The 20,887-nt window shown below is 47.1% G+C and overlaps 1 protein-coding gene across 1 annotated transcript in view; it reads left to right on the forward strand.

Annotated features, from left to right (window-relative positions):
* Positions 1 to 20,887, forward strand: part of skic2 (SKI2 subunit of superkiller complex) — a 55,475-nt gene that overhangs the window by 25,607 nt on the left and 8,981 nt on the right. Inside the window, exons 14-25 of the mRNA XM_072550116.1 lie at positions 2,347 to 2,493; positions 4,117 to 4,213; positions 4,539 to 4,751; positions 6,793 to 6,903; positions 8,850 to 8,961; positions 12,800 to 12,918; positions 13,367 to 13,504; positions 15,809 to 15,946; positions 16,047 to 16,151; positions 17,459 to 17,603; positions 18,939 to 19,065; positions 19,747 to 19,957. Coding sequence (XP_072406217.1) covers positions 2,347 to 2,493; positions 4,117 to 4,213; positions 4,539 to 4,751; positions 6,793 to 6,903; positions 8,850 to 8,961; positions 12,800 to 12,918; positions 13,367 to 13,504; positions 15,809 to 15,946; positions 16,047 to 16,151; positions 17,459 to 17,603; positions 18,939 to 19,065; positions 19,747 to 19,957 — 1,663 coding nt within the window. The remainder of the gene's footprint in view (positions 1 to 2,346; positions 2,494 to 4,116; positions 4,214 to 4,538; positions 4,752 to 6,792; positions 6,904 to 8,849; positions 8,962 to 12,799; positions 12,919 to 13,366; positions 13,505 to 15,808; positions 15,947 to 16,046; positions 16,152 to 17,458; positions 17,604 to 18,938; positions 19,066 to 19,746; positions 19,958 to 20,887) is intronic.

Here is a 20,887-nt window from a genome sequence, read left to right on the forward strand (position 1 = left end):
TTTATATATTTCTATAAGATCCCCCTCTTATTTTTTTCTAAATTCCAATGGTTATAATCCCAGTCTACTCCATCTCTCCTCATTAGTCAATCCTCGTAACTCTGGAATCAACCTGGTGAACCTCCTCTGCGCCCCCTCCAGTGCCAGTGCACCGTTTCTCAAGTAAGGAGACTACAACACTATGCAGTACTCCAGGTGTGGCCTCATCCGTAACCTGTACAGCTGCCTGTTTTTTAACCTCTATCCCTTTTAGCAATGAAGGACAATATTCCATTTGGCTTCTTAATTACCTGCTGCACCTCCAAACCAACCTTTTTTTATAATTCAGACACAAGTATTATAAGTAATCTCCTTCCTCAACCCCTATTTCCAGTCTGCTCTCCATATCACTTGACTTGCTTAGTGCCTGAGTATCTCTGGATGTCTGCCTTGAATGGACTTGACGATAAAGCACCCACAGCCCTCTGTATTAGAAAATCCTTAACTCTCTTACGTCTGTGAGTCAAGAAATTTCTCCTCCTCCTCAGTCCAGAATGGCTGACTCTTTGTTTTGTACATTGGTATCCCATGTTCCTGGTCTCCCAGTCAGGGCAAATGCTTTCTCAGTGTCTACCCTCTCAAACTCTTCAAGGATTTCCTCCTGTTCAATGACTTCAGTTCTCATCCTTCTAAGCCTCAGGGGGTCATTAAGCCTAGTCAACCCAGTCGTCCCTCTTAAAGAAGTATCCTTGTCTCAGTAATCTGTTTGGTGAGCCACTTTCCCTCCTTTCACATATTATCCTTCTTTGGGTAATGGCGCACTTGGTTAACCTGAAGTCTCCACCGTCGGGACACTGTGTCCGCAATGTGTAACATCGACAGGATGCACTGTCGTAACTTGTCAAGACGCCTCAAACAGTATCTACCTAACCTCTGACCTCTACCTCTGAGAAGGACACAGGCCGCAGGGAAGCGCTCGTTCACAATAGGTCTAAGAGCATAGGGAATCAGAGCTGGAGTGGACCATTCAGCACTTTGGAGTCTGCCCCCTCATTCAGTAATATCATGTCTTACAGTTTTTACCTCAGCTCAACGTTGTCCCCATATGCTGCTGATCTGTTGCTATCCAAAAGTCTAGCTATCTCATTATGTATGCGGAATGAGTGGACATCCACAAATTTCAAAAGCTCACAATCCTTTGAGAGAAGAAATGTTCCCCTCTGCGTCTGCCCTAATTTTCCAACCCACTATTCTGAGACTGTACTCCATGTTCTTGGTTCTCAAACAACAGGGAATAAGCTCTTGATGTGTACGCTGTCAGCATTCTGGGAATTTTGTGTTTTTCAGTGAGGGCCCCTTCATTTTTCTGAACCTTGTGAAATATAGGCATTTCTCTACTTGAAGGGCAGTCCACTAATCTGAGAAACCAGTCGAGTGAACCTTCAAGGCACTCCCTGTACCTGTTCTTTATCCTTCCTTGGTTAAGGAGAACAGTCCTGTGCTCTCATTAAGATCCGATTACAATCTACAGTCATAGAATCAATAGAATCCCTACAAGGTGGAAGAAGGTCATTCAGACCATTGAGTTCACATTGACCCTCCAAAGAGCATCCTACCCAGACCCAACACCTCCATCCTGTCCCTGTAAGCCTGCATTTCCCATGGCTAACCCACTTAGCCTGCACATCCCTGGACTCTGTGGGCAATTTAGCTTGGCCAATCCACCTGACCTGTGTGTCTTTGAACAGTGGGAGGAAACCGGAGCATACGGAGGAAACCCACAGCTGACATGGGGAGAACGTGCAAATTCCACGCAGACAGTAGACCGACTGGAATCAAACTGGGTCCCTGGCACCCTGAGGCAGCAGTGCTGACCACTGAGCCACTGTGCCGTCCACAGTTAGGCACCTTCACTCTCAAATGCCAGTCTTCCTGCTCCAGAGAGCTTGGGACTACGGTCTGGCACAGAGTAAACAGTGTCTTCAAATGCTGTAAGATTTAATAGCATTGGCCAAACTTGGACTTAGAAATAGGTCAGGAAGATGCCAGAGTGTGTACATCATCTAAGGGGGGGGGGTGTTGATAACCAGGCAAAACAGTGCTTGATACACTATACATTCTTTGCCTATCTCAGACTGTCCTCCAGGTTCTGTCAAAGTTAACCAGAGCAGTGTCTTCAGCCTTGAGACTCTGTGCTGTTGGTTGTGCAGCGGCTGAGAAGGTGTGTTGAGATTTCCTGTCCCCCGCCCTTCCCTCATACTGGTGCAGAACGTCTACCCCTTTCTCGGTGTTTGCAATCTCCCATTCTCCGTCTCTTTGCCGAGTAAGCAGCTCTTGACCCGGGTCCTTGTTCCCACCTGCCTGCAGGAGGATAAAGCAGAAGAAGATTTACGTGATCAGCACCATGAAGAGGCCGGTGCCTCTGGAGCACCACCTGTACACTGGTAACAGCCAGAAGACACAGAACGAACTCTTCCTGCTGCTCGACGCTCAGGGGAACTTCCTCACCAAGGCGTGAGTCTGGGGTTAAGTGGGTGTGTACTCGTGTGTCTAAACCGCTGCATCAGTGGGTCAGTACGGAGGGAGAGTTGCACTGTCGGAGGGTCAGTACTGAAGAAATACCGCAACTGATAGGCTGCTGAGGGAGTATCACGCTGTTGAAGTTGCCCTCTCTTGCTAAAGCAAGGCACTGTCTCTCCCTTCAGGTGAATGTAAAAGTCGTTGTGGCCACTACTCAACAAAGAAGCAGGGGTGGGCTGGAATGGGGCGATCTCCCTGATATCTCGCTCTGTATTTAGATTTCATTCGATGTTAGTAACATAGATAACCTGGTGATTAAGACACGGCTGTTTGCCTTGTATAATGAGCATATAATGAATGCAGCATTTCCCAAGTTTGCAACAGTGGCTCCATCCCAGTGAAAAATGACACTAAATTAGCTGTAGTACCGTTAGGAATAGCCTGAGGGTGTGGTGAACACTACATGGATGTTTATGTTAACTCTTTTTGCATCTGGGCATTGCCTGTTTCACCTCATCTCTGTTTTTAAGTGTTTAGCACCAGTCCTTTCCTTAATTTTGAAAGTTCATTTCTGGGATGCGGCCGTCACTGTCTAGCCTATTGTTGGTTGCCCTTGGGAAGGTGATGGTGAGCTGCCGCCTTGAACCGCTGAGGTCCATTTGGTGTAGGGAGGCCCTTCCCTGGAATTTCTTTTCTCCCTGCTCCAGAGAACCCTGATACACCGGATTTCGAAAGAGGGAGCCAATCCTTTTGCGGGTGTGGACCCGCTGCCAAGGGGGAAGCATTGACACACACACACACACACACACACACACACACACACAGTGCTGTGAGGGTCGGGGTGGTGGGATTCCTGGATTTTAACCCACAGACAATGAAGGAACAGCCACTTAGTTCCAAGCGTGTGTGTGTGTGTGTGGCTTGCAGGGGAACTTCAAGACTTGCTGGGCTGAAGGGCCTGTTTCCACACGGTAGAGATTCTGTGAAAGTTTCTATGAAAGACAGTGGTGTCCCTCATATGGTTGATATCCTTGTCCTTCCACATGGTAGTGTTTGTGGGTGTGTCTAAGGAGCCTTGCTTTTATCATAGAATCCCTACAGTGTGGAAACAGGCCCTTCTGCCCAACAAGTCTACACTGAAGAGTAGCTACCCAGACCCATTCCCCTCCCCTCTTATCCTACATTTACCCTTGACTAATGCACCCAACCTACCCATCGCTGAGCACTATGGGTAATTTAGCACAGCCAATTCATCCTAACCTGCACATCCTTTGGGAGAAAACCGGAGCACCCAGAGGAAACCCACAGTTATGCTGGGAGAATGTGCAAACTCCACACAGACAGGTCGCCTGAGGCTGGAATCGAGCCCAGGTCCCTGGCACCGTGAGGCAGCAATGCTAATCACTGCGCCACCGTGCCATTCCATTTATTACACAAATGGCATTTCTGTGTACATACGCAAATGTGAGCACAGCCATCAGTTCCAAAGTCATGGCATTTTTTGCCTTCCATAATCCCACTTTGCAAGCGAGTTCCGTCCCCTGTTATTCAGCCGGTCTGTTTCCCAGTGCAGTCGCAGTTTTACCCTTGTTTCCGTCTTGCTTGCTGATGTTGCAGGTACTACGCAGCAGTTGACGCCAAGAAGGAACGTAGCAGTAAGCACTCTCAGTCTTTTGGAGCCAAGCAACCGGTGTACCACGGAGGCTCCAGCCAGGTAAGGCCATCATACCTCCGTGATGAAAGATGACATGCACGTCCATCATTGACACCCCTAGCCCCTGCCAACCCCATGTTCTCCTCCCATACCACACCTAGGTGTCTGACAGGTTGCTGAAAGTAGGTATGCATGTCCAATAGGCAGTGAAGGAATCTAGACAGGAGAGCTCTGTCATTTTCTGAACGGGAATCTTGCCTCAGTTTGCTTTACAAATACTGAGGAGTCTCGTGACCAGCCAGTCCACAGCTGCATCCAGTTGGGCATCTTGCCAGTCTGTCAGCCCCGATAACTAAACTGTCTTTCTGCATTTCACTGGGCGCAGGATAAGAGCGTGTGGTTGTCCCTGATTGACATGCTGAGGAAGAAGGACAGCCTCCCCATCGTGGCGTTCACCTTCTCGCGGAACCGCTGTGATGAGAATGCCAACATGCTGACCACCGTCGACCTCACCAGCACTGTGGAAAAGAGCGAGATCCACATTTTCTTCCAGAAGTGCATCTCCCGGTTAAAGGGCACCGACAGAGAGCTACCGCAGGTACGTGATGGTGAGCCTGTGTCCTTAAATCCCGGCTCAACGTGCGGTCGAGCAGCACCACTCCTGTCAGGAGTCATGAGGAACTAAATGATGGCTCCACCGCTGCCTGTTTACGTGGGTGGGTTTTATGCGGATGGTAACATAAATGTAGAATAAGCCATTGAGCCCCTGAAGCCTGCACCATGGCTGATAGTCCACCTTGTTACCATATTTTCCACGCTGCCCCCTATCCTTTGATGGCTGTATTCAGAGATCTATCGATCTCTGGTCTTGAATGTACTGAATCTCCATCTTGCCTCATAGGGGCAGCACGGTGGCTCAGTAGTTAGCACTACCGCCTCCCAGTGCCAGGGACCCGGGTTCAATTCCAGCCCCGGGCAATTCTGTGTGGAGTTTGCACGTTCTCCCTGTGTCTTGTGTGTTTCCTCCAGATACTCTAGTTTCCTTACAGAATCCAAAGATATGTTTGGTGAATTGGCAATGCTAAATTGCTCAGTGTTCAGGGATGTGTACTCGGTTAGATGTGTTAGTCAGGGGTAAATGTAGGATAATAAGGTAAGGGAATGGGTCTGGGTGGGTTACTCTTCAGAGGGTGGGTATGGATTTGTTGGGCCAAAGGGCCTCTTTCCACATTGTCGGGATTCTATGACTGACTAAGCAGCCATAGCCTCTGGAGGACAGAATTTTAAAGATTTACCATCCTCGTCATCTTGAATAACCTGTTTCTTAATCTGTGACTCAGTTAGTTCTGCTGGAGTCCATGTCAGGTGAATATATTCAAGAAAGAGATTGCTGCATTTAGATTTGAAAGGCAACGTGATATCGGAGGAATAAAGGTGTGCAGATAAAGGATCAGCCATGATCGTATTGAGTGGGGCAACAGGCTTGAAGGGTCACCTGGCCCACTCCTGCTTGTTTTTCTCTTTCTGATCCGGGTCCCAGTCTTCTCCATCTCTCCTTTGTAGGACTGTCCCAGTCCGGTGAACCTGTACTGCACTCCCTCTATATTCTTTGTTAAGTTAGGTGGCCAAAATTGAACATCTCCAGCTGCGGGCTCTCCATTTTTCTGTACAGTTGGGTGTGGGTGGCACATGTGAGGTACGTGCATAAGTCCAGGTGGGGACCATGCTTTGGAAAGTGAGGAAAGAAGCTTAGCACAGTATTTGCTAAATGTTCGGTTTTTCAGAGACGGTGAAATGGGTTTTGGTGCTTCCTCGTTTAGGGTTACACACAGTGTGATGGGATTTGACTTTTTTCTGCCGCAGCTTGCATTGAATTGGGGAGTGGTGCTTTTTGGGGAGGTGTACAGTCAGAGAGGACAGGATTCACTGTTTTCTCATCTGTGTTTTCTGACAGTCAGATAGTGTTCTGGATTTTATTTTTGCCTCTGGTTACAGACAGGAGGGATTTTGTGTGTGTGGTTTTTTTTGTGCATGGTGTTGCAGCTGTGAAATGTGTTTTGTGGGGAGGGATACTGTGTGAAATAACTCCATGAAGGCCAGTATCCCATCACCAAGTCACCCTTTTATTTACACATGTATAGAACATGACACTGATCCAGCCTCCTCAGAGCCAGCTCCTAGGGTGTGCAGAACCCCTGACACTCCTGTTTATATCTGTCAGCCAGGGCTCCCTGATTTGAACCAGATTAACAACCCCAAATGGGGAGCTCGTTCTCTGGCATCTACCTGGCTAACCTCGTTCCAATCACCGTGCTATGAGGATGGAGCTCGGTGTCTGGGATTACTGACCGTGAGATGAAGCCCAGTGCTCTTCATTTTTGCCTTGGGCCACAGACAGCTTCGGTTTTTAATGCCCGGGACTACAGGCAGTGAGATGAGCTTTGGCTTTTTTTCTCCCCGTGGAGTTACAGACAGATGGGATTTAGTGTGTTCCGTGGGATTGTGTCCCTAGCAACTGCTTGGCTCAACGCCAACTCCAGGATATGTTGATACTGAAACTAAACGTGCATCACGCGTTGTTTACTCCTTTGCTCGATCTGTTGGAGTTTTAAAAACTCGTTTCTGTTTCCACTGGACAGGTCCTTCAGATGGTGGAGCTTCTGAAGCGGGGGATTGGTGTCCATCACAGTGGGATCCTTCCAATCCTGAAGGAGGTTATCGAGATGCTGTTTACCAGGGGCCTTGTAAAGGTATAACATTGTTCTGTGTGAGCAGTGACTTGCCCACTTCCTGCAGACCTCCTCACCCTTACAACATTCTTTGTGTAAAATTGATCGATCAGTTTATTGTTGTCACGTGTGTTGAGGTACAATGGAAAAATATTGCTTTCCGTGCTATACAGGCAGATTGTACCATACAAAGTGTATCCGGGTCACAGGCGTCTGCTGTCTGTGGAAGATAATTCCACAGGCCCTTGACCCTCTGAGAGAAGAGATTCCTCCTTGATTTCCTTATTTTGAAACTGTGTCTCCTAGTTCTAGCCTTTTCACCATTTACCCTGTCAGGGCTCCCCTCAGAGTGTTTTATGTTTCAATATGAACGTCTCTCGTTCTTCTGAACTGCAATGCGTTTTGGCCGAAATTGTTTTGCCTTTCTTCACAACTGTTTCATCTCCAGATTCAGCTGAGTGAACCTTCTCTGAATTGCTTTCACAGCGAGTTATTCCCTCCCAAAGTAAATTGACCCAAAACCAAACGCACCGTTCTAGGTATAAGTTGAAGCAAGGCTTGCCGTCTTTTGGGCATGACATTTTATTAAGGACGTGAAGGTTTTGCAGGGATTGAGATTGCTCCTCATTTGGTAGAGAAGGTTAAGAGGAGGTTTGATAGGGATTTTCAAAAGATCGAAGAGATTAAAGAAAGAGAATTGGTCTGTCATAGCTAAATACATGTTAGCACCAAAGGGCACAGATATTAGATAAATTGGCCAAAGACCCAGCGATAAGAATCGAAAGACTTCTTTTATGCAACAAGTAGATGTGGTCTAGAGTGTGCTGCCCGAGAGAATGGTGGAAGCAGACAAGTTAGAGGTATTCTGCAAGGAATTGGATCCATAGCTGCAGGAGAATAAATATAGCAGGGATATTGGGAAGAGTGAAGGCGAGGATGCACAAACTCTGATAGCTCCAAGGTTTGTGTGAAGACTTGTAGCTCGGTGGCTGGTTGCAGTTGTTCTGGGTATGTTTGCTGAGCTGGGAAGTTGGTTTACAGATGTTTGGTTGTAATGGCTGGCATATTGGGTTTATTGTGTTTATTGGTGGAGTCTGTGGTTGAGTGCCAAGCCTTGAGAAATGCTGCAGCTGTCCTCCGTTTGGCTTGTCCTATTATTGTTGTTATCCCAGTCGAATTTGTGGTCCTTATGGTCTGTATGTATAGCGACAGCTGGTCGTGGCCTTTGGGGGCAGGACAAGTTTTAGTGATGTACAAGATTCCATGCAAGGACTGCATAAAACATATAGGACAAACAGACAGACAACTAGTGATCCGTAATCATGAATATCAACTAATCACTAAACACCACAACCAGCTGTCGCTAGTAGCTATACATACAGATGACAAGGACCACAAAGTTGACTGGGACAATACAATGATAATAGGACAAGCCAAACAGAAGACAGACAGAGAATTTCTAGAAGCATGGCACTCATCCACAAACTCCATCAATAAGCACATTAACCTCCACTCAATATAACGACCACTGCAACGATCAACTGTAACCCGCAACTGGATGCAGTGGGAACAAAACCAAATAAATTCCAACTGATACAGTACAGCAGTGCTTCACAGGAGGCTCCACAGCACTGAGGATGACTCCTAGGAAGGGGGCGAAACAGCTAGTAGCCAAGTTCCCAGCTCAGCCAACATATCCTGCATCTGATAGCTCGCTTTGATACTGTGTTGTTATGACTGTGAAACTTGACTGCATCTCCCTCTGGCTTGTTCCATGGAGTGAATGGTTGAAGGAAACTGGCCTGAGGAGGTATTGATCCAGCAGTCAGCACTGTCTGAGTGTTTACAGGGTCTATATCACAGGGTAATTGTTTTGTCATACGGTACAGATTCAGCACCGTCTGTCTGTGTTTTAATGATGTTTATATCACGAGGTAATTTAGTTTTTGTATTTCCACGTGGTACAGATTCTCTTTGCTACAGAGACCTTTGCGATGGGAGTGAACATGCCAGCCAGAACTGTGGTGTTTGACACAATCCGGAAGCATGATGGGACAAACTTCCGAGACCTGACACCAGGTAACGATGTAACCTCCTCCCCCACACTCCCTCCCCAACTCCTGTCCACACGTGGTAGGCTCAGCCACGTCACTGAGGGCAGACCACCAAACAAAGTGGAGAGGGGTAGTGAGCACACAGTCCAGGCTTGGGGTGGGATGGGGGAATGTCGTTCAGTGGGAGATGACGAGTCGCGATGCGGGGTGAGAGGAGAAATTGAATGAATTTCAGTTATCTGGATCCCCTTGTGGGCATTGTTCAGCATTGCCCATCACAGAATTCCCCATTTTCAACGGCCTGGTGTTACCATTGGCCAGAAACTGAAGTGGTACAGCAAGGTAAATACTGTGTGACTGTAGGAGCAGATCAGAGGTTGGGAAACATGAGCAGCTCCCCTCGTGACTTTCCAAAGCCTGACGACAACTGGACAAAGCAGAAGTCTGATGAATGCACTGTACTTACCTGGGTGAGGCAGGCTCCAACTTCACACTGAGCTTGACAGCATCCAGGACAAAACCTCGCTCAGCGGACACCTCCAATCACTGTCTTTAAACATTTCACTTGCTGCACCACTGACGCTTGCTGGTAGCAGCTTGTACCATCTACCAGACCCTCTGTAGCAGTTCACCAAGGCTCCTTTGAGGGCACCTTGCAAATCGTGATCTCTGCCACCTCAAAGGACACTAGGCTGCCATCACCTCTGAATGCAGGCATCATCCTGACTTGGAAATGTATCACCATTCCTTCACTTTGGCTGGATCACAATCCTGCAGCTTCCTTCCTAACAGCACAACTAGGGACTCCTGCACCACATGCAGCAGTTCCAGGAGATGGCTCACTAGCACCACCTTGTGACAACTAAGGATAGGTCATTAAACAGATTAGATTCCCTGCATTGTGGAAACTGGCCCTTCAGCCCAACAAGTCCACACCAACCCTCAGAGTAACCCACCCAGTCCCATTTCTCTCCAAATAATGCACCTAACACTATGGTCAATTTAGCACAGCCAATTCACCTGACCTGCACATCTTTGGACTGTGGGAGGAAACCGGAGTACATGGAGGAAATCCATGCAGACACTGGGAGAATATGCAAACTCCACACAGACAGTCGCCCAAGGCTGGAATTGAATCTGGGACCCTGGTGCTGTGAGGCAGTGCTCAGCCACTGTGCCGCCCCATAAACACTGACTTTACCAATTATTTTAAAAAGTACTTGCATGTTTTTTTTCTCCACCATCATTGCCTTGCAATCCTTTTGTGGTGGGTTTACTTACTGCGAGGAATTACAGAACATTACAGCACAGAATGAGACTTTCAGTCCATCTTGCTTGTCCTAGCTGTTTCTAGAGAACAGTTATTTACAGTTTCACCTTTTTATTGTTTGCTACCATAAGCATACCTTGTAGAATCATAGAATAGTTAGAACACAGAAGATAGCCACTCAGCCTGTCACATCTGTGCTGGCTCTCTGCTATCATGGCATGTCGCACACATCTGTTTTGCGATATCCTCTGTTGCTGTAGTGTACAACATTTAAAAGGCATCTGGATGGACATATGTCTGGGAAGGGTTTAGAGGGATATGGGCCAAGTGCTGGCAAATGAGACTGGAGTAGGTTAGGATATCTGGTCAGCATGGATGAGTTGGACCGAAGGGTCTGTTTCCATGCTGTATATCTCTCTGATTCTCTGCATTCAACTGCACTTTGATCAACTCCCCTTTTTGCTGATGTCCACTTTGTCTTTTAAAAGAGATCCTTGACTTTTCAGCTTTAATCTAGTGGCCAAAATCCTTAATTTTTTTCCTATCTGTCACTTTTAAACAGTTTTTTTTTGCTCTTGCAATTATTCACCTCTTCATTTGACTTACCTTCTCTATATGGGCGATTTAGCATATGTGCCTTAACATCTGTGTTTCAAATGCCTCTAATTTCTTCCATGGATCTTTTATTTATAGTCTGGATTTTCTGGATGTCAGGTTGCATCTTTCGAGTTTGTTTTTTCTTATTACAATCTTGAGTTTTATTCTTAACATGTAATGGGTTCGAGGCAGGGAAAATAGTTCCAGCCTCACTTGTCGCCAAAACTAGGGGTCATCAATATAATGGTGACTGATTAAGTCTAGTCGTGAATTCGGGAGAGGTGCCTTTACCAGAGACTGGTGAGAATGGGTATCCCACTATCACAGGGTGAGGTTGAAATATATAGATATATCTAAGGTGAGATAGCAAAAGAAAGATGTGTTGCTGAGTGTCATAAAGTCAAAGACATGTACAGCACAGAAACAGACCCCTCTGTCTAATTCGTCCAGATATCCGAAATTAATCTAGGCCCGTTTGCCTCTAAACCCTTCCTACTCATATACCCATCCAGATGCCTTTTAAATGTTGTAATTGCACCAGCCTCCACCACTTCCTCTGGCAGCTCATTCCATACACGCATCACCTTCTGTGTGAAAACGTTGCCCCTCAGGACCCTTTTAATCTTTCTCCCCTCACCCTAAACCTATGTCCTCTAGTTTTGGACACACCCTTTCCTAGGAAAAAGACCTTGGCTATCATGTTAACATTACATGTTAAGAATAAAACTCAAGATTGTAATAAGAAAAAACCATGCCCCTCGTGATTTTTTAAACTTGTATAAGATCACCCCTCAGCCTCTGACACTCCAGGGAAAACAGCCCCAGCCTGTTCAGCCTCCCCCTTTTGCTCAATCCCTCCACCCCCGGCAACATCCTTGTGAGATGGAGAGGACTGCGGGGAGGATTTGATGGAGCATAAGCTTTACCACAGGTCAGCTAGAGTCACTGCAGTGGTTTTGAGGTAATGTCTGAACAGCCTGTCTCTGACTTTTAAGATTATGCCCTTTGCTTTAAGCTCCCTCCACCAGGAAAAATGGTTTCTCTGTATGATCCATTCTATCGACTCTGTTGAGGGCTGGCTAGTTCAGTCAGAGGTCATTCTTTTATTGTGCAGTCTGCTGTCCAGATCCCTGAGTTTGGGTTTAATACAGACTCCTTGAGGAGAAGGCAAAGTAAGAACTTGCCTTAGGCTTGTTTTTCTTTATAACACTGTTTATTAGAAATTAAGACTAAATACTACAGAAAATGGTATTTGGAGATATACCGGGCTGTAATTTTGTCCTTTTGCACTCTGGAAGGAGTATTTCATAAGCTCTGCTGCCTTTTGCTTGTGAGCCTATTCCACATGCTTCCCTGTATGTGTTTCTAACATTCACATCGCTAGACTTCAAGCTGCTACCTTGTTCTCTGTGTGTTTCTTTTTTCTTTTAAATCTACCCACACTGCGTTATTTATGCCGTGTGAGGAGCAACTCTCTGACATCATTGGAAGGTTGCTCCAGATTCCTAAAGCCTTGCACAGCAGCAGTCTTACTGGAGAGTAATCCAGAGACCAGCATTAACGTGACATGGCCTTAATGTGACATGAGTTTGTAGCAAACCATGGCAAATATGAAATTTGAACTACTCGTGATATTACCGTTGTAAACCCATCCAGGTTCACTTGGAGAAGGAAATCTGCCATCCTTCCTTGGTCTGGCCTAATGTGTGACTGCAGATACAGAAACCATGTGGTTGACTTTTCATTGCCTTCTGAAATAGTCTCGCAAACCTCTCCCATTGTATGTTAAGAAGGCAGTTGACGTAGATAATACTCTGCACGTCCAACAATTGAACCACGTCCCACATTTGATTAAAGATGAAATCAAGCAGTACAAAGCTCCTTTTTAATCACACTTTAATCTTCAGTACTGAAGCAAATCCAAACAGAACCTCCAAATCCTGTCCTGACCGCCTACCCCATTTTTAATCCTCTACCCGTGTTGTACTCATTGCAGGTGAATATATTCAGATGGCTGGGAGAGCAGGAAGAAGAGGACTGGACACAACAGGGATGGTCATCATCCTGTGCAAGTCTGGGGTCCACGAGATGGCTGACCTCCACAAGATGATGTTGGTAAATAATGCAGTTGGAGGAGCTGAGAAGGGAGGTGGCAGTGCGATTCAGTCTTGGAGACCAGCTAACTTTTGAAGGAGTCTACCCTTGCCCTTGTGACCTCATGTTGCATGAGAAAAGGGGCAGTTTGTCAGTCATTCAGTTGCTTTGTTTGCAGATTTTTGCTGTGCAGAATGGTCACCCTTTATCCAATGTAATGCTTTTGACGAAAGCCCTACTTCGATTTCTAGCTTTAGTTCAAAACAACTTGACCTTTCTCCATCTTTCTCCTTTGCTCTCTCTTGCCCTTTGCCACCACTTTTGCCTTTCACTGTCCCTTTTGCTGTCTCTTTCCTGTTACCCAGATTGCTTTGTGCAGCCCTCCGTGCGAGTGTGTGTGTGTATTTTGTTGCACTGTGATGGCTTTGTGCAGCCCTCGGTGTGAGCATGTGTGTGTATTTTGTTGCAGGGGAAGCCAACGCTGTTGCAATCACAGTTCCGTCTAACCTACACCATGATCCTGAACTTGCTGCGGGTGGAGGCGCTCCGGGTGGAGGACATGATGAAGCGGAGTTTCTCCGAGTTCCACACCAGGAAGGATGCCAAGGTACAGCTGCAGATTATCACCGAGTCCTTTTTAAGGGCTTTAGATTAGATTCCCTACAGCATGGAAACAGGCCCTTCGGCCCAACCAGTCCACACCGACCCTCCGAAGAATAACCCACCCAGAGCCATTTCCCTCTGACTAGTGCTCCTCACGCTATGGGTAATTTAGCATGGTCAATTCGCCCTGACCTGCACATCTTCGAACTGTGGGAGGAAACAGGAGCACCCGGAGGAAACCCACACAGACACGGGGAGAATGTGCAAACTCCACACAGACAGTTGCCCGAGGCTGGAATCAAACCTGGGATCCTGGTGCTGTGAGGCAGCAGTGCTAACCCCTCAGCTGCCCTAACCTGACTTCAAAAGGTTCATCTTGTAGCGATAGGTTTCTGTTACCTTGCGATCCAATCACCTATTCATATTCTTTAAAACCAAACCTCCATCCAATTGACACCGATCTCGTCAAGGAGACGAAAATATTGCATCTGCCCTATCCTCTACTGCATTTTCAAAAAGAAAGAAATTCTCTCATGGGCTGGGCCAGCATGTTGCCCGTCCCTAATTTCCCCTAAAAGGTGGTGGTGAGCTGCCTTCTAGAAACGCTGCAGTCTGTTTGCGCTCAGTAGACCCATAATGTTGTTTTGGAGGGTATTCCAGGATTTTGAGTCAGTGACCCTGTAAGCAACAGTGACATGTTTCCAAATCAGGATGGTGAGTGATTTGGAGAGGACCTTCCTTGCAGGTGGTGGTGATCGCATGTATCTGCTGCCTCTTGCCCTTCTAGGTGGAAGTGTTCATGAGTTTGGAAGGTGTTGTCTAAGGAGTCTTGGTGAATTTCTGCAGTGCCTCTTGCAAATGGTACACACTGCTGCCATTGAGCATAGGCACTGTTCGCTCCTTCCAGTGCCTATCAAGTGAGCTGCTTTGTCATAGATGGTGTCGAGCTTGTCGTTAGAGCTACCCTCGTTCAGGCAAATGGGGAGTATTCCATCAGACCCCTGACTTGTGCCTTGTCGATGGTGAAAAGGCTTTGGGGAGTCAGGTGATGAGTTACTCTCTGCTGGATTCCTAGCATCTGACCAGCTCTTGCAGCCACTATGTTTAAATCATGCATCTAACTGCAATTTTTGGGTGATGGTGACCCCGGGATGTTTTTGTGGGATTCCGTGATGGTAGTTGCGTTGAATGTCAAGACTAGGAGAGCAGCCGTTGTGGTATGACCTGCTTATTTGTGTCGTGCCATTCTCTCACAATCCGTATAGTTCTACTGCAAGTGCTCTGTGATCGTCGTCATTCTGCTCAGCCGAGGGAAAGGCCTCTTTCTCTGGAAAAGATTCCTGTAATTTTTTCAGCTCTGACCAAATGGTTGAAATCCTGGAATTTTCTTCTCAGTGTGTCACTTCATGGAGTTATTTTTGTGGCTGCAATTTCAATCGCCTCTTCTTTTCTGTTTGTACACGGATGCATCCTGGCACCCACATTTCAGAGGCCCCTGTTTTCTACCATTCGTCTTTATTTATTGTCAAGTTTCTAAAGCATTCAGCGAAGTGGTTAGAATGTAGAATTTGAGCTTGAGTCTTCTCTTTTTTTTTCTTGAGAGATGGCAACAAAGTGGGATTGTAGCACAAGAACAGAAGAAATAGGAGTGGGAGTAGACCATTCGGCCCCTTGATCCTGCTCTACTTTTCAATAAGGTCATGGCTGATTCAATAGATTCCTGAAAGCCACTTTTTATTCTAAGTGCACCCATGTCGTTTGACTCCCTAGTTTATCGAAAGTCTGTCTAAGTCAGCGTTGAGCATATTCAGTGACCCTGCCTCCAGTCCCCTTTTGAGGAAGGGAATTTCAGATTGATGATTCTCTGGAAGAAAATCGTTCTCATCAGCTCTGCCTAAAATGAGAAATTCCTGGTTTTTTTTTTAGTTGTAGCCCCCTGAATTCCAGACTTCTCAACCAGTTGAATCATCATCCCAGGATTGACGCTGTCAGCTCTCCTCTGGATCTTTATTTGTTTCAATAAGACCTCCTCTCAGTCTTCTAAACCCAGAGTTTGGGCCTAACCTGCTCAGCTAAGCCTCCTTTTCAAAAATAAAGCCCGAAATCTGGCAAGTCCATTTTCACCGAACCGCTCATGTGGTCATTCGTTCTTACATGAGGCGATAGAAGCAGAACGCAGTGCTCCAGTGACTAAGCTGCAGTGATATCTCCCCGTGCAGCAGCCCCCTCCTTCCCATGCAAGGGTGGAGCATGTGCAAAGGGCCGAATGGCGCCTTATACTTCCGACTTCTCACGTTGTGCTTTGCAGATGTACGAGCAGCAGATTCAGGAGCTGGCAAAGAAGCTGTCAAACATGGATGAGGTGGAGTGTGTTGGTCAGCTGAGTGATTTGGAGCACTACTACAATACTGTGCGGGAGCTCCTATACACGAGGAACACTCTACAGGTAACGTGTGATGAGATGAAGCATAGACTCTCAATGGATTTAAACAACGGTGGAACCTGCTGCTCTGCTGTTTTAACACCTGCTCTGTCTCGCGTTACAGAAAAGCATCATGGAATCCACAAGCGCTTTCAAGGCACTGTCTGTTGGGCGAGTCCTGGTGGTTAAAAACCAATGTCACAAGAATGCCCTGGGAGTGATCCTGCAGGTAGAGCGGTGGGGGATGTTAGCTGTGCTTTGAACTGTCTCTATTTGTTGCACTGAAACCATCCACCTTAAATTATTATCTCCACTTTCCCTTCGCTTTGAAGGTGACAGAAGCACAGCCTCCAAATAGTTCTGATATGCCATTTGTGATCAGGGATGAAAACTGGCTGTTCAGTTCATTTGAAAACTGTGTTGGGAAGCAAGCTGAATTTCAGGGACTTCGATGTGGAGGTGCCAGTGTTGAACTGGGGTGGGCAAAGTCTAAAGTCACACATCGCCAGGTTCCAATCCAACAGGTTTTATTTGAAATCACAAGCTTTCGGAGCGCTGCTCCTTCATCATGTGAATTGGAAGGAAGTGCACAGGCGCGGACTCGATAGGCGAAGAGGTCATTGCAAGATAATTCCAGGTGATTAAGAATGTCAAAAAATAGTACAAATGATTGTGAGTGGAGCATTGAGAGGCTGAACAACAAGTCATTGCAGGTTGTCAAAAGTGTCAGATGGTGTGAGTGAAGTGTCAAACTCTAAGTAGCAAGTGAAGGGATGACCTGTGATCCACTTAATTCAGGCAGAAAGATAATTCCAAAAAAAAAACAGATGGTGCTGGAGACAAACCAAATGGCTGGAATAACATGATAGTTACAAGACGAGGGTCTAACCGAAGTAACGAGCAATCCAAAACTGGACAAACTAATTAAAGTCATCCCTTCACTTGCTATTCAGCTGTTGACACTTCACTCGCACTATCTGTAGTTATCGTATGACCCTCTGAATTACCTGGCATTATTTTGCAATGATCTCTCCGCTGATAAATTCTGTGCCTGTGCAATTCCCTCCACTTCACCTGACGAAGGAGCAGAGCTCTGAGAGTTTGTGATTGTGAGTAAACCTGGTGTTGTGTGACTTCGGACTTCAATGACTTCACGAGACACTTCTTAACCATCTTCGTCATCGCATTTATATTAGAAGATGATATTTCAACATGCATACAAATTCCTATAACCAAAAGTTAGAAGGTAGGAAAGTTTTTTTTATCGTTCTGCAATTTGGTGGGCTGAACGGTCTTTTGTATCATTAGATTCTTCCTTCGTTTCTGTATTTCGATACTAAGAATTTGGAAGAGCCAGTTTAAACACTAAAATTGATAGCTCCTTATTTAACAAAATAGTCTAAGGAAGGTAAATAGCATTATGATGCAGATCAGTCGCAATGTGAGCAAATGACTGAAATGGCTTATGAGGATGACTGGCCGCTTCCTGTTTCTATCTGAAAGTCGTCTCACCGAGTGCTCTCTCGTGAACTGCAGGTTTGCACAGATTCCAGCAACCGATCGTTCACCACCCTGGTCCTCTCAGAGCCCAGGCAAGAGGACACTGGGAAAGATGTTGAGGAATTACCTGTGACACCGACTCCTGACTACCTCCTTGCCAATAAACTCTTCCTTCCTGAAGGTGAGCTTGTTGAGTAATCTCCCTTCATGCACCTCAGCACTCTGAGAATTCAGTAATTCCCTGTTCCCACCAGCAACCTGTACACCTAGTTTAAACCAGTTCGATGGCACTTTTTGATGATGTAACCTTGAGGGTACTGCCATTGGTGTGTTGAACATGAACTTTTGTTTGACAATAGTGCTGCAAGTGAGATTTCTGGCAGGAAAGTAATGGCTCGGATAACAGTGCGGATATGATACTCTGACCCGAATCCTGCCTTGGCAGGTGATGGAATTTGAATTTAACAAAAATCTAGAGTGAAGTGTCTTAATGATGACCATGAATCCATTGTCAATTGTCAGCAAAAATGTATCTGGTTCATTAACATCATAGAACATCGAACATTACAGCGCGGTACAGGCCCGTCGGCACTCTGTCACATCCATCTGTGGAACCAATCTGAAGCTCATATAACCTACACTATTCCATTCTCATCCATAGGTTTATCCAATGAACATTTAAATGCCCTTAAAGTTGGCAAGTCTGCTACTGTTGCAGATAGGGCATTCCACATCCCTACTACTCTCTGAGTAAAGAAACTATCTCTGATAGCTGTCCTATATCTATCACCCCTCAATTTAAAGCTAAGTCCCCTCGTGCTAGCTGTCGCCATCCAAGTGAAAAGGCTCTCACTGTCCACCCTATCTAACCCTCTGATTATCTTCTATGTCTCAATCAAGACACCTCTCAACCTTCTTCTCTCTATTGAAAACAGCCTCAAGTCCCTCAGCCTTTCCTCGTAAAACCTTCCCTCCATACCAGGCAACATCCTAGTAAATCTCCTCTGAACCCTTTCCAAAGCTTCCACATCCTTCCTATAATGCGGTGACCAGAACTGTATACAATACTCCAAGCGCAGCCGCTCCAGAGTTTTGTACAGCTGCAACATGAGGGAAGAGCATTGCTGTTCTAGCCTTTTCTGGCCTATGTGTGACTCAGACCCACAGCAATGTGGTTAATGCTCAGCTGTCCTCTGGACAATTAGGGATGGACAATAAATGGCGGTCTAACCAGCAACGCCCCCAACCCGTGAATGAATATTAAAAAACAACATAGTGAGCTGGGACAGAGTCACGTGGGCGTTTGCTTTACAGATCGAGGGAAAGGCTCTACTTCCATTCCCCTGGGGTCAGCTGTGGAAGGGACTGTGGGAAGATGATGAGTCTGAAATGCTCCCGGTGGGAGATAATCCTGAGCCTGAACTCTGGGTGTGATATACACGATGTATAATGGGAGGGAGGGAGGGATCTGCAGGGGCTGGACTGACCTGTTGCTGACTTCTCCCCACCTGCCCAGGACCCTGTGGCCACGTGGTGGAGAAACTGACCGCCAAGGACATCGGCAGCATCACCGTTAAAACCCTGCGCATCAACGCCGACAAAATCATCGATGACTACAAGAAGAGGCAGATTCCTCGCTTCAGGTCAGTCACTTACCACTGCCAACGGCACCACGTTGGAAGCACATTGAGTGGGAGGGGTGAGACTGTTGGGGGGTCGGGGTGAAGGGAGGGAGCGGAATGTACCAGGGGGATAACGGACTGCTCAAGGGATTACTCTGAACCCAGCACCACCGATTTTACCCCCTGTCCCTCCTGTAACAACACCCCAACCGCCTGTGGGACAAAGGGATAGCAGAGTGAAGGGACTGGCTGACTGCAGATGTCTTGCAAAAGTCAGCCATGTGTCCTTCCTTTCTTTTTCCACCGCTCCCCACCTCTACCCCTCCACCGCTCCCCACCTCTACCCCTCCACCGCTCCCCACCTCTACCCCCCCCCCACCCCCCATTATCAGCATAGCCCCTATACTATCACCCACTAAACCTGTCCCTTTTCTGCCACCCCCTGTTCATTGTCAGCATGACCCCCTATACAATCACCCACTAACCCTATTCTGCTCCCCACTCCAACCCCGGTGTCTTCACATTGATTTCCCCCCCCCCCCCCCCCCCCCCCCCACTTCCTCCAGAACCTCCAACACTGCCGGGTGAAGAAAGGGCAGTGCTGTGGGGTTGCTGTCACCCACATCTGCCCTCTCCATGCCTGGGTACCTCTAATAGAGCATCGATCTCTTTTGTTCCCTTCCCCCCCCCCCCCACCCTCAGGAATGACCCACCCGGTCCGTCGGTCACCACTGCCACTCAGGAGCTCCTGCGGCTGGTTGAGGCCCACCCTGATGGCCTTGCTGGCCTGGACCCCATCGGCGACCTGCAGCTGAAGGACTTGGACCTGGTCGACAGCTACACCAGGGCGAGGAGACTCGAGGACTCTCTCAGCACGTTTACCTGCGTCCACAGCCCCAGGTTCTCCACTGAGGTACAGCCTGTATAGTCCCTTTACCTCTCTGTGAGTCGTGTTGCTGTCTGAGTGTCACCCCGCTCCTGTACACTAACCTGGGTGCTGTTCGCATGCAAATCGTGATGGTAAATATCAGCCGACTGCGTGGAGCATGGCTGAGTCTGTTCCGAAACTCTGACCCATTGTGAATCCATGAGCCACTGTGGCACTGCCACTTCACCTCTTGCTTTTCCTTACCCCTTGAGCCATTGTCTCTGGTCTGCCTGCCCTTGCTGTGGGCTCGGGGCACAGCGTGCTATCGGGTGCTTCCTGTTATCCCTTGAAGTGGAAGGGTCAACCTGGCAGCTGAAGACGGGCAGGTGTACTCAGTAAGTGGGAGGGCTAGTAACTGAGGGATGTCATTTCTGATTACAGAGCCATGTCAACGAATGAACAAAGAGCAAAGTGGGCCATTCAGCCCCTCTAGCCTGCTCCACTGGTTTTCACATTGTCTCATCTAATTGTAACCTCAACTCCACCACATTCTCACCTGCACCAGATAACACTCATGCCTTGCTTAACAAGAATTATCCACCTCTGCCTGGAAATAATAGTCAAAGATTCTGCTTCTGACACCTTTTCGGGAACAGGGTTCCAAAGGCTTTCCTCCCCCAGGAGAAAATGTTTGTTTTCCTTTTAAATAGCTGACCCTTTGCTTTTGAACTGTGACCCCTTTTTCGAGATTTTCCAATAAGAGGAAACAGCCTGTCAGTGTCTCCAACAGTTAAGACCTCACCTGTTATTCTTTGAAGCTACAGCAAATACAGAAGCTGAGCCCATCTAGGATGGGTCTGGGTGGGATGCTCTTTGGAGGGTCAGTGTGGTCTCGATGGGCCAAATGGCATGCTTCCACACTGCAGGGACTCTACGATTATTCCAGTAAATCTTTGAACTTTCTCCAACTCACTC

Source organism: Chiloscyllium punctatum, chromosome 30, assembly GCF_047496795.1.
Source record: "Chiloscyllium punctatum isolate Juve2018m chromosome 30, sChiPun1.3, whole genome shotgun sequence".
NCBI lineage: Eukaryota > Metazoa > Chordata > Chondrichthyes > Orectolobiformes > Hemiscylliidae > Chiloscyllium > Chiloscyllium punctatum.